Source organism: Hyla sarda, chromosome 10 (genome assembly GCF_029499605.1).
Source record: "Hyla sarda isolate aHylSar1 chromosome 10, aHylSar1.hap1, whole genome shotgun sequence".
Classification (NCBI taxonomy): Eukaryota; Metazoa; Chordata; class Amphibia; order Anura; family Hylidae; genus Hyla; species Hyla sarda.
This window is the reverse complement of record NC_079198.1, coordinates 114,997,142-115,010,285: the sequence shown is the minus strand read 5'-3', so window position 1 is coordinate 115,010,285 and position 13,144 is coordinate 114,997,142. Positions and strand designations below refer to the sequence as shown.

The 13,144-nt window shown below is 45.2% G+C and overlaps 1 protein-coding gene across 2 annotated transcripts in view; it reads right to left on the bottom strand.

Moving 5' to 3' along the window:
* Positions 1–242: 242 nt before the first annotated feature.
* ILVBL (ilvB acetolactate synthase like) overlaps positions 243–13,144 on the bottom strand; it is a 37,519-nt gene continuing 24,617 nt past the window's right edge. For both annotated transcript variants that reach the window (XM_056542200.1, XM_056542201.1), the window contains 10 exons: positions 12,685–12,784; positions 12,278–12,375; positions 9,721–9,857; positions 7,932–8,066; positions 7,460–7,574; positions 6,150–6,319; positions 5,636–5,706; positions 5,194–5,265; positions 4,213–4,318; positions 243–679 (listed from right to left, as the gene is read on the bottom strand). In XM_056542200.1, coding sequence (XP_056398175.1) covers positions 501–679; positions 4,213–4,318; positions 5,194–5,265; positions 5,636–5,706; positions 6,150–6,319; positions 7,460–7,574; positions 7,932–8,066; positions 9,721–9,857; positions 12,278–12,375; positions 12,685–12,784 — 1,183 coding nt within the window. In that variant the 3' untranslated portion in view covers positions 243–500. The remainder of the gene's footprint in view (positions 680–4,212; positions 4,319–5,193; positions 5,266–5,635; positions 5,707–6,149; positions 6,320–7,459; positions 7,575–7,931; positions 8,067–9,720; positions 9,858–12,277; positions 12,376–12,684; positions 12,785–13,144) is intronic.

Sequence of the window (13,144 nt, the reverse complement as noted above, 5' to 3'; positions counted from 1 at the left end):
GAGTTATCTTAAAGGGGTACTCCACTGGCCAGCGTTCAGAACATTTAGTTCCGAACGCTGTGTGCACGCGCTGCAGGGGTCAGCAACGCCCCTCGTGATGTCAGGCCATGCCCCCTCAATGCAAGTCTATTGGAGGGGGCGTGGCGGTGCCACGCCCCCTCCAATAGACTTGCATTGAGGGGGCATGGCCTGACATCACGAGGGGCGTTGCCGACTCCCGAAGCGCACACAGTGTTCGGAACTGAATGTTCCGATCGCTGGCCAGTGGAGTACCCCTTTAAATCTATGTATATGTAGAGGATTTGAAGCTCTGCATCAGAACAAATGGTGCCCTGACAGCTAAAAAGTGTTAAAAGGTGGAGATTCACTTAAAACCACTCATTGAGCTATGTACAGATCTTCACTAGAGGCTCCTAAGGGACAGGCAGAGAATCTAACATTGAGCTCGGGGAATTTTTGGCCATTCGTGTAGGTTTAGGATTTTGGATACTGCAATGGATTTACACAGAGATAGAGCCATCTCGGAAATTAGTTTTTCCTATGAGCACATTGATCAGCGCTGCTTTCCCTTTCTTGGCCGTGTCTTGAGCCTCCTTGATGATATCAGCTATTCTGTCTTCATCTTGCCGAGTGACGAGAAAACCTTTACCACCAAGGCCATCTGCTACGACATGGTAATCTGCACAGAAAGTAAGCATGATTGGAATCCACCAACAAACTTGTCATCAGCTTAGGCTGGGTTCACACAGTGTTTTTAGAGGTATAAGTCGGAGGAATCTTAACGTATACCCCTGATTAGAGATGAGCGAACTTATAGTAAATTCGATTCGTCACGAACTTCTGGGCTCGGCAGTTGATGACTTATCCTGCATGAATTAGTTCAGCTTTCCGGTGCTCCGGTGGGCTGGAAAAGGTGGATACAGTCCTAGGAAAGAGTCTCCTAGGACTGTATCCACCTTTTCCAGCCCACGGGAGCACCTGAAAGCTGAACTAATTTATGCAGGATAAGTCATCAACTGCCGAGCCGAGAAGTTCGTGACGAATCAAATTTACTGTGAGTTCGCTCATCTCTACCCCTGATAGATGGCTGCAGTATGTCCCACTCTATAGGCATACAGAGAGATACATTGCCAGCTCCCAGAAGGAAGTCTCTCCTCCTCCTGAGCTCCCTCCAATGCAGTGATACTGCACACCGCCATCAACCTCACACTGTATTAAAGGGGTACTCCACTGGCCAGCGTTCGTGGCCGTGATGTCACGAGTGGCGTGGCCAACACCCGCAGTGCGAAAACAGCGTTCAGAACATTTACTTCTGAACGCTGGCCAGTGAAGTACCCTTTTAAGAAGTACTACCATTTTGCAAGGAGCTCAGGAGAATTAAAGGGGTTATCCAAGCAAAAACTTTTTTTTATATATATATCAACTGGCTCCAGAAAGTTAAACAGATTTGTAAATTACTTCTATAAAAAAATCTTAATCCTTTCAGTACTTATGAGCTTCTGAAGTCAAGGTTGTTCTTTTTTGTCTAAGTGCTCTCTGGTGACACCTGTCTTGGGAAACGCCCAGTTTAGAAGAGGTTTGCTATGGGGATTTGCTTCTAAACTGGGCGTTTCCCAAGACAGGTGTCATCAGAGAGGACTTAGACATAAAAGAACAACCTTAACTTCAGAAGCTCATAAGTACTGAAAGGATTAAGATTTTTTAATAGAAGTAATTTACAAATCTGTTTAACTTTCTGGAGCCAGTTGATATATAAAAAAAAAGTTTTTGCCTGGATAACCCCTTTAAAGAAAGGCTCATCACAGATCCAAACTACCTGGTTTTCCTAAAGTGGACTTCAATCCCCCCCCCCCCCCCCCCCCCCTCCTGTGGCCCTGGTAACAAGTGTGGTGGCAGCAATGGCCTCCTGTTATCTTAGAACTTTTTCTCTATCCCTATTCCATCTCTTCCTCTGGCTCTTACATTTCAGCATCTTGGGCATCCCCCACAATCATGGGCTACTACAATATCCCCATCCGCACATCTCAGGTCAGCCGCCACACGAAAAGCATCACACTCAAAAGCATTAACTCTATTTTCACCTGCCTATGTTCCATATCTCAAACCCAGCTCTTCACTTATCTGACCGCATCCTCTTTACATTCTCTTTTCTTCCACTGCCTCGGTCCATAACCTAGCCCACCCCTGTAGGAATCTTAAAGTGTTACCGTTATTAGAAAAAACTTGTTGCTCAGACATGTCAAAAATTTTAACCACACCAGGTCTTACTCTCACACAATAGAACCCAATGCATCAATAGACAGCCCTGGCAGACCAATGTGACAAAATATGCTTCTAGAACTTTAGGGCAAGCACTTCTCACCTTTAAGTCTGCAGTTATTTCTGCTAAATGGGGCTGATTCACAACCTGGGCACTTGACCCAATCACATTCCACCTTATCCCCAACCTGACTACAGTATTTATCCCAGCCCTAACCCATCTCCTCAACCTATCACTAAACACTGGCACCTATTCTTCATCATTTAAACATACAACCATACCACTCCTCCTCTAAAAGCCATCCTACGACCCATCCGCTTTGTCCAGCTACTATGAACTGTCTCCCCACCTCTCATTCATCCAACTCACTCTTTGACCACCTTCGATCCAGTCTCTGTTACCCCCACTCTACTGAAAACACCCTAACCAATGTGGCCAATAATCTACTTCCCACCAAAGCCTCATGCCCGTACTCGTCGCTCCTTCTCCTTGACCTTTTTTTCTGCTTTTTACAGATTCAACCACTTCCTCCTGCTACAAACTCTCTCATCCCACGGAGCTTGTGACGTCATAGCTCCATCCCCTCATGATGTCACACCCCACCCCCTCAATGCAAGTCTATGGGAGGGGGCGTGACGGCAGTCACGCCCCCTCCCATAGACTTGCATTGAGGGGGTGGGGCGTGACATCATGAGGGGGCGGGGATATTACGTCACAGGCTCCCGGCTCCAGCGTTCAGAACAGTCTGTTCCAAACACTGAGCAGTGGAGTACCCCTTTAAGCCTACATACAAATTTGACCCTCTTCTGGATCCCTTCATACCTCACCAACTGTTTGTTAAGTGTCTCCCACACCACCTCCTCATCTCGGACTCTCACTGTTGGAGTCCTCCAAGGCTCTGTCCAGCACCACACCGGTCCATAAGCTGGGTCTACAATTGCAGTTTAGACCCTCACTTGGGTGGGAATGATCTGTAGTACCAGACATAGCCCATGGATGGCATGGTACTGTTTGCAGGAAAAAAGTCCAACCCCATTTATTTATTTATGTGTGTGTGTATGTGTACTTTTCACTTTATACCATTGCAACAGTGTCAGGAATAGTGTTGCTAGTGAATATTCGCAATGCAAATTTTATTCGCGAATATAGCACTATATATTCGTAATTGCGAATATTTGTTTTTTTTATTTTGTGTTTTTTTTCACAGTACACATCACAGTGATCATCCCTCTCTGCTTCCAGCTTGTGTGGTGTAAAGAAGGCTCTAATACTACTGTGTGAGACTGGCGTGCGCATTTTCGCTTATGCTAATTTTGTATATGCTAATTTTCGCATATGTTAAAGGGGTAGTCCAGTGGTGAAAAAATTATCCCCTATCCTAAGGATAGGGGATAAGTTTGAGATCGCGGGGGGTCCGACCGCTGGGGCCCCCTGCGATCTCTCTGTACGGGGCCCCGGCTCTCCGCCGAGATAGCGGGTGTCGACCCCCGCACGAGGCGGCGGCCGACACGCCCCCTCAATACATCTCTATGGCAGAGCCGGAGATTGCCGAAGGCAGCGCTTCGGCTCTGCCATACAGTTGTATTGAGGGGGCGTGTCGGCCGCCGCCTCGTGCGGAGGTCGACACGCCCCCTTCCAGCGGGCTGTCGGGGCTCCGTACAGGAGATCGCGGGGGGCCCCAGGGGTCGGACCCCCCGCGATCTGCAACTTATCCCCTATCCTTAGGATAGGGGATAAGTTGCTCACCACTGAATCACCACTGGACTACTCCTTTAATTTTCGCATTCGCAAATTTTCGCTTATGCGAAAATAAAATGAGAATATTACGAATATGCGAATATTAGCGAATATATGACGAATATTCGTCCATATATTCGCTAATATTTGTGAATTTGAATATGGCCTATGCCGCTCAACACTAGTCAGGAAAACACAAGACTCAAACATCTTACCATTATAAGCCAGACCACATGCAACATTGCTTCCCAACATAGGAACTTGCTCTCGGGAGATCTGACTCCAGCAGGCATCATTTCCAACAACAGCAATGATGGGGGTCTGAAAGGCAAGAGATCATACATTAATTTTTCTAGAGTCATGTCGGAGAACATGTAGGGGGGGGGGGGGGGTACTGGCTGAATCGCTGAGCAGGCATTTCCGGCATGTCAAAATAAAAGTAGGTGCCACCCAGCAAGGTCTGTGGACCATTGGGATGTACACAGTGGAGGATCAGGGCAGGGCAGGGCAGGGCTGTTTTTTTGTTTGTTTTTTCATTTTCACCAAAAGCGTTTAAAAAAAAAAAAAGATTATTTTGGACTGATTTAGCTGCATTCATAATTCGAAGGCATTAGAGCAGAAATCTTTTGATATACTGGTGATCTGTATTCTACAAAGAGTCATCTTTATACCAGTTGCTTTGCAGTCATCTGACATAAGAGAATTTGACAATCCAACTGACTTGGGCTCATCTGAGTTGTCTATCATTAGAGATGAGCGAACTTACAGTAAATTCGATTCGTCACAAACTTCTCGGCTCGGCAGTTGATGACTTTTCCTGCATAAATTAGTTCAGCTTTCCGGTGCTCTGGTGGGCTGGAAAAGGTGGATACATTCCTAGGAAAGAGTCTTCTAGGACTGTATCCTCCTTTTCCACTCCACGGGAGCACCGGAAAGCTGAACTCATTTATGCAGGAAAAGTCATCAACTGCCGAGCCGAGAAGTTCGTGACGAATCTAATTTACTGTAAGTTCGCTCATCTCTATCTATCATCTTGCTAACAGTTTCCAATTACAACCAGCCGAATTATGGATACAGCTCTGAACTACAAGTCTTTGTTATGAACACTTAATTATTCATCTTATCAAATGAAAATGAATGGCGGCTAAGAATATTATGCTTTGAATTTTTAATATAACGACATAAACATAGCTCACCTTATGACGCGTGTATGTGTCGTACTCGACAATGCTGTACCCCAGCGAGCCATCTCCAAATACAACCCAAACCTTAAAGAAAGCCATAATAATACATCATAATTTATTCTTCTTTAAAGGGGTACTCCACTGCTCAGCGTTTGGAACAAACTGTTCCAAATGCTGGAGTCGGGAGCTCGTGACATCAGAGCCCCACCCCCTCATGATGTAATGCCCGACCCCTCAATGCAAGTCTATGGGAGGGGGCGTGACTGCCGTCACGCCCCCTCCCATAGACTTGCATTGAGGGGCGGGGCTTTATGTTATGATGGGGCGGGGCTATGACGTCACAAGCTCCCGGCTCCAGCGTTCGGAACAGTTTGTTCCAAACGCTGAGCAGCGGAGTACCCCTTTAAGCCTACATACACAGAGGCTCCATTTGGTTCATTAGAAGTTTTAGTACCTCTGATTCTGGCCGACAAAGTTTGGCTCCCAAGGCAAATCCTCCGCCAACTCCCAAAGTGCCAAAAGCACCTAAAGTAAAAATAGATAAGTCACATCCCCGTCTGCACATATTTGCCACTATTAAAGTCAGGTAAGACTAAGATATTGTTGTATTTGGTGACTTGACCCCATATAAGGTCACTGCTGCATCTGACAAGCATCATATGAGGATAATGCTGGCATCAAAACCAGTAGTGGAGCCTCAGGCTTTGGGCCTCTAACTTCAAGCAATCACATTCCAGCATAGACAATATTAACCCTTTTATGGGCAAAAAAATGTTGGTCTTTCAAGGTTCACCACGCAGCATCTGGAAAAATGGCCATAGAGAAAACTGGAAAGAGGCCATAGTAGTGTTCAGCGGAGTGACAGTTCCGGTTACATCTAGCTTTCACCACATGGACACCAAGGCACAAAAACCATTTCCCAAAATACTGTATCTAGTGAATGTAACATAACAACAGATTAACATTACCAGGATCCAGCCAGCGCAGTGGTCCCCTTGGGCGCAGGATGTAAGCAGCGCTGCCTACAAAGTCTCCGCCATCTGCTACAATGATACTGTCCTCCGGTAAAGCTTCTTCCACCAGGTGCAGAACCTTCAGGGGATTCAGATGCCTTTCAGTTTTATCTTCAGCTTTTTGTCTGAATGTTGATTAAAAAATAAACTAATTAATTAATTAATAAATGAATAAAACACAGTAGCCATTGCTTACTTCTTATTTGAACTACAGACAGGGCTATCTTAACTGGGTGCCGTGACACATTAGTGTGTCGCCCACAGTCCCCAGGTGTGTCGCCAGGACGTCCTGTCTGGCAGCTGCCACTGGTCACTGTTACCAAGAGGAATTTGCCTTGCTGCGGATCTTAAAGGGGTACTCTGCTGCCCCAGCATTCGGAACATTTTGTTCCGTATCCTTGGAGCGGGCGGTGCGCGGGGGGGTTGGTTGTGATGTCATGGACACGCCTGCTCGTGATGTCACACCGCACCCCCTCAATGTCTGATCACGGGGGTCCCGCCGCTGGGACCCCCACAATCTCTGTGCAGCTGGCTGGGGTCGTGATGCATAGACATGCATTGAGGGGGTGTGGTGGGACGTCACAAGCGGGTGTGGCCGTGACATCATGACCCCAGCCAGCTGCACAGAGATTGCGGGGGTCCCAGCGGCGGGACCCCCGTGATCAGACATCTTATTCCCTACCCTTAAAGGGATACTCCGCTGCCCTGCTTCGGAAGCTCTGCTCCCCAGCGTCCGGAAGTTTATTGTTCCGAACGCTGCGTGCGGGCTTCGGTGTTCAGGGCCGCCCCTCGTGACATCACGCCCGCCCCCTAGTGACGTCACGCCCGCCCCCTCAACGAAAGTCTATGGGAAGGGGGCGCGACGGCCGTCGCACCCCCTTCCCATAGACTTTCGTTGAGGGAGCGGGCGTGACATCATGAGGGGCGGCCCTGAACACGGAAGCCCGCATGCAGCGTTCGGAACAATAAACTTCCGGATGCTGGGGAGCGGAGCTTCCGAAGCAGGGCAGCGGAGTACCCCTTTAAGATAGGGGATAAGATGTCTAGGGGCGGAGTACACCTTTAAAAAGTCAGCCGGCGCCACAGCCACTTTGAATCAGTGACCAGTGGTGGCTGCCAGGACTAACGAGTGGTGCCCCTTACGCTGCGCCCACGGTCCACAGCAGGAGGGTGTAACCTGTCAGTGAGAAGAACATTTTTCAATACAATTTTGTGGTCTTCTCGAGAAGGTTTCCCATCTACAATAGGCAAAACTGATACATTACTCATTTGCCTTCTCTTTAGTTATATCTCCAGCTTTAAGGCCTTCTTTCCAGTCTGAGGAGCATGTGTACCCCCGGAGCCCATCTGCAAGGCTTAAGATGAATGAACCGGCATCCCCTAAAAAGGAAAAGAAAAACGAAACATAGTCTGAGAACTATTGGAGAATTTTACATGGTAGCCACACACCATTTAGAATGATGACACTGGATCCTCAGAATCTGGTAATAAACTGTAACTTTGTTATGAGCGTCCTCTTAAAAATACATTCTACAGGTAGGTACACACTTCATTATTGCTGTACGACCCCGGTACAAGTCAGCATGCCACCAATAAAAGGAATGCTGACGTATACTGTGGTGCACACCAGCACGTGCATTTTCCTATATGAGAACCAAAGAAAACCCTATTATGTATATATACAACATTACTCTCATAAGATAGAGTACAATAGGAGAGAAATAAAAGGCAATGTACCTTGAATAGCAACAGTCGGCTTCCAAAACATATCGGAGTTCTTGAGGAGCTGAGAGCGGTCTCTGTTCACAGCTATAATCTTACTACGTCTGTTCAACACGCGGCCGTAGGAAAGTCGAAAATCACACACTGTACCTAAAAAGTTAATAAAACATTGAATGACTACCAGTATGTGGAAGAACTTAAAGGGGAAGTCTAGCAAAGCAAAAAAAATCTTACCCATATATGCCAGGGCTGCTGGAATAAAAATTATAAAAACTTTTTTTTTTTTCTTTTTAATCAACTGGTGCCAGAAAGTTAAACAGATTTGTAAATTACTTCTAGTAAACAATCTTTACTCTTCCAGTACTTTTTAGCAGCTGTATGCTACAGAGGAAATTCTTTTCTTTTTTAATTTAACTTTTTTGTCTTGTCCACAGTGCTCTCTGCTGACACCTCTGTCCATGTCAGGAACTGTCCAGAGCAGCATAAGGTTTGCTATGGGGATTTTCTCCTGCTCTGGACAGTTCCTGATACGGGCATCAGGTGTCAGCAGAGAGCACTGTGGACAAGACAAAAAAGAAATTCAAAAAGAAAAGAATTTCCTCTGTAGCATACAGCTGCTAAAAAGTACTGGAAGGGTAAAGATTTTTTAATAGAAGTCATTTACAAATCTGTTTAACTTTCTGGCACGAGTTGATTTAAAAAATATATATGTTTTCCACCGGAGTACCCCTTTTTTTTGTAAATTTTTTTGTAAATTACTTCTATTAATAAAAATCTTAATCCTTCCAGTACTTATCAGCTGCTGTATGCTCCACAGGAAGTTCTTTTCTTTTTCAATTTATTTTCTGTTTGACCACAGTGCTCTCTGCTGCCACCTCTGTCCATGTCAGGAATAGTCCAGAGCAGGTGCAAATCCCCATAGCAAACTCCTCCTGCTGTGGACAGTTCCTGAGATGGACAGAGGTGTCAGCAGAGAGAACTGTGGTCAGACATAAAATAAATAATTAAAAAAGGAACTTTCTGTGGAGCATACAGCAGCTGATAAGTACTGGAAGGATTAAGATTGTTTAATAGAAGTAAATTACAAATCTGTTTAACTTTCTTGCACCAAGACACTGCACACTGCCGCTCAGCCTGTCACAGGCCAAGGCAGAATATCACTGCAGTCTGTGATCAGCTGAGCACAGTCTGCGTGCCGGGCCCCAAACCCAGCCTAGAAGAACGGGGGAGTGGCGGAAGGCAAGTTAAAGTTTATTATTTTTATTCCAGCTACCCGGGCATATAGGACTTTGTGTTTATCAAACGTGGGCGGGCATGGCTTCAGAGCAGAGAGGTGTTGTGGCACCAGGGCACAGTAAACCACACAGGCCACACCTCTTTGACACTTCAGGATATTTTTTGTGGATTAAAGCCACACTATGTATAAATAATGGTATGACTTGTATACTTTATGTCGCCAAATTGATGGGGTTTCACAAATTTGCTTTAATTTTATGCATATGCATTTCTTAATACACATCTATCAGACCACACCTTCTTGAGACAGATTTTTTATTCCACCATTTATTATGTATACTGAACATCTTTTTGAGAAAAACGTGTAAACCTTTGATGCCAAGGTGAAGAGTCCTGGCCAGTGTCCCCCCAACTCTCTGCTAGATAGTGCCTGGGCCTGCAGTGGGACAACAGGCAGGACACCTGTCATTTTCTACCACGCCAGGTGACACCAAACCTAGTGATGCCACTGCCCTGACCCTACCCTGAGACAGGAAGACACTTGTATGCTTAGGGTGCAACTCCTTACCAGCCAGTATCACTAGATCGGCCTCCTTAAGAGCGTCCCTACGGTTCTGACGAATGTGGATGGGGCTGTCTCTTCCCAGCATGCCTCTGGCCATTCCACCCAAGAAACACGGAATACCCAAAGATTCCAAAGCCTTCCTAAAGAACAAGAAAAACATAAAAGATGAAATGCTCCACTATTTAAGATTATTATAATAATTATTATTATTAGGAATGTATCATCTATTTTTTTTCTTCCTGATGAGAGCCATACAGAAATGTGGTAGCCCTTGGGGGGTGTATGGTAGGGATGGTATGATGTTGGTATATGAGGGGTTAATATTAACCCAGTCACTCGTGATGCCAGGGTGAGGGCTGGTATGCTGAATCTATGTTCAGGCCTATCGCCGCCCTTCCCAGAAGCGATAGGTGCAATGAAATGACTGAAGGTCCACAAGCAAATTTTACTTGAACTTGAATAACTTTACTGCAGTGCTTGCAATATCCAATGCGTAGTAACAGTCTCATATAACAGTTCTTAGGTTGCTTAGCGATTGGCAGAAGTTGCGGACCTTGCCTGAAACTTATAGTCTCTGAATTTAGGGAGTGATGTGCAGATCCGTCCGGATTTATGGGAAATATTGGGTCCGGTGATACTGCAGAGTGCTTAGGGGATGACACACTTTATAATTTAGATCATTCAGCTGTTGCCGCAAGGCTCATGCCTAACTCACTGCGATTACTGAGATATAGGTCTTCTCTCATCAAGAACCAGGAGAAAGAGAGCGATAAGATGGCCGCTGCTCCCTTATATGGGCAGGGGGCGTGGCGATTCTGATTGGTCCGAACGTCTGCCCTTCACTTTACATGGTATCATGGGATTGCTTACATCACAGGATCTATATACATTGCAAAACCCAAAATGAGGCTAGAGATACCAAAGTGAGGCCTGGAACGCATCCAGAATGAGGCTTGGAACGCATCACATGACCTGAAGGCCCTGTGACACCATGTAAACCAGTAATTAACCATTTATATACAGAAATAATACTATTTACGTTATTCTATGGATAAATTAGGAATCTATGCACTATAATAGAGGCGACTAGGGACGGACTGACTAACAGATATTACTAAGTCCTAGGGACTCTGGCTACGGGGACCCATAGATAAATAGGTACCGTATGAAATGCGGTACTGGGACACCACAGAAATATGATTTTTTTTTTCTAATCAGTTTCAATTTTTTTATTGTCATTTTTGTATTTTTTTTGGACCATTATTATCAGGGCTGCCATCTTGTCTAAACTGTTTTATGAACTGCTTTACAGCAGGACCCATGGACATAGACAACGATAGACGATGTTCTATTCAGATGAATTGAAGACGCTACTGGGCTACTGCGCATCTGTGACCTTTTTTTTTTTTAGAGTTCATTCTACAGGGCGGGGAGGCTGATCATTGCTGTGAATGGTGGTGGATCCAGTGTTATCTATATACAAGGAGGGGACTCTGATCCCTGCTGTGAATGGTGGTGAATCCAGCATTATCAATATACAGGGGAGGGGGAGGCTGATCTCTGCTGTAAATAGTGGTGGATCCAGTGTTATCTATATACATGGAGTAGGAGGCTGATCTCAGCTGGGAATCTTGGTGGATTCAGTATTATCTATATGCAGGGAGGGGAGGCTGATCTCTGCTGTGAATGGTGTTGGATCCAATGTTATCTATATACAAGAAGGGGACTCTGATCCCTGCTGTGAATGATGGTGAATCCAGCATTATCAATATACAGGGAGGGGGAGGCTGATAGCTGCTGTGAATGGTGTTGGATCCAATGTTATCTATATGAAGGGAGGGGGAGGCTGATCTCTGCTGTAAATGGTGGTTGATCCAATGCTATTTATATGCAGGGAGAGGGGAGGCTGATCTCTGCTGTGAATGGTGGTGGATCCAGTGTTATCTATCTACCAGTGTCACCATGCACTGTTCTCTTGAGAAGAAAGAAATTACTGGGAAAAGATCTGTACAGAACAGGAAGTCTTAGCTTAGTTTTAGTCTTAGTGGTTTGCTCCGAATGCTTGGAGCGAGCAGTGGGGGGGTCGTGACGTCACGGCCACGCCCGCTCATGATGTCACACCACACCCCCTCAATGCAAGTCTATGGGAGGGGGCATGGCAGCAGGATTTCAGGATTTCATGTCTAGTTTAAAATATAATAAAATGGAAAATTAGAAGAAAAAAATTATCACCAAAAATTAATTTTTTTAAATATGGTTTACAGAACAACTATATTTAAAACAGTAGGTCTTTTTTTTTTATTTATTTTTTTAAACAAAGTAATTGGATGTTCGGGTGGTGTGTGATACCATACCATATATTCTGGTACCTTTCCTGATCTTATATTTTTTTTATTTTTTATTTTTTTTAAATACCAGTGTTGGGGTCCTATATGAAAATATAAAATTGTTTTTGGTACAAGCAAGGACTCCAAGAAAACCAAACAAACAATCTGTGTATTCATAGCCATATGTCAGATGTGTGCGAGGTTCCTTACGATACAGCAATAAACTATGGTACCTGAGCTTGTCTACAGGGGTTGGGGGCAGGGTGCTCTGACTGCCCAGGATGAAGACCGGTTTCTTAGAACGACTTACTAATTCCACACACTGCTGGATCTGCAAGACAAGAAGACACAAGTTTGCTTTCTAGTGTCTGGAGCAGTGTTTCCAAAACAGTGTGCCTCCAGCTGTTGCAAAACTACAACTCCCAGCATGCCCGGACAGCCAACGGCTGTCCGGGCATGCTGGGAGTTGTAGTTTTGCAACAGCTGGAGGCACAAAACGCGGCTCTAGAGACTGGGCTAACCATTTCAAGGCTCAAAACTACTGAGGAATTTGCACGCTCATAATAGAGATACTCCTTGGCTAGTAACTTTCCATATGTAGAAGTATATTTCACTGCATTTAGCAGGGGCACTAACAGACCTGCTCAGTGGTGGCCTTAGGGATGCAGACGGGAAGAGGAGAATTGTCTCTGGTCTCCCAGGCCCCAGCAAACAGGTTATTCAGGTGATTCTGTAAGTACCTAACAGCATAAAAGATAAGAGAAAACACAAAAGAAAGTAAATATTAGTAATGTGGAGTTAATCCTCTCTCAAAGATTGAAGAACATTCACTGGCATGAATAGTTCAAATGGGCACTGTCAGGTTGAAAAACTTCTTATATATGTTTTACATCTCAGCAAAACATTAACCTTTCCAATATACTTCATAAGAAAATGTTATCTCCTTTTTATAGAAATCATGGCTTATAAAAAAAGGCCACTAGGGGTCTCCATACCATCCAGAGCATAATCCTGTCCATCTGCAGCATCATCTTTGTCCCAGCTGAAGCACAGGCAGGAACAAAGCCCAGTAAGGGACGGTGGGACTAGCACTCCTCTGT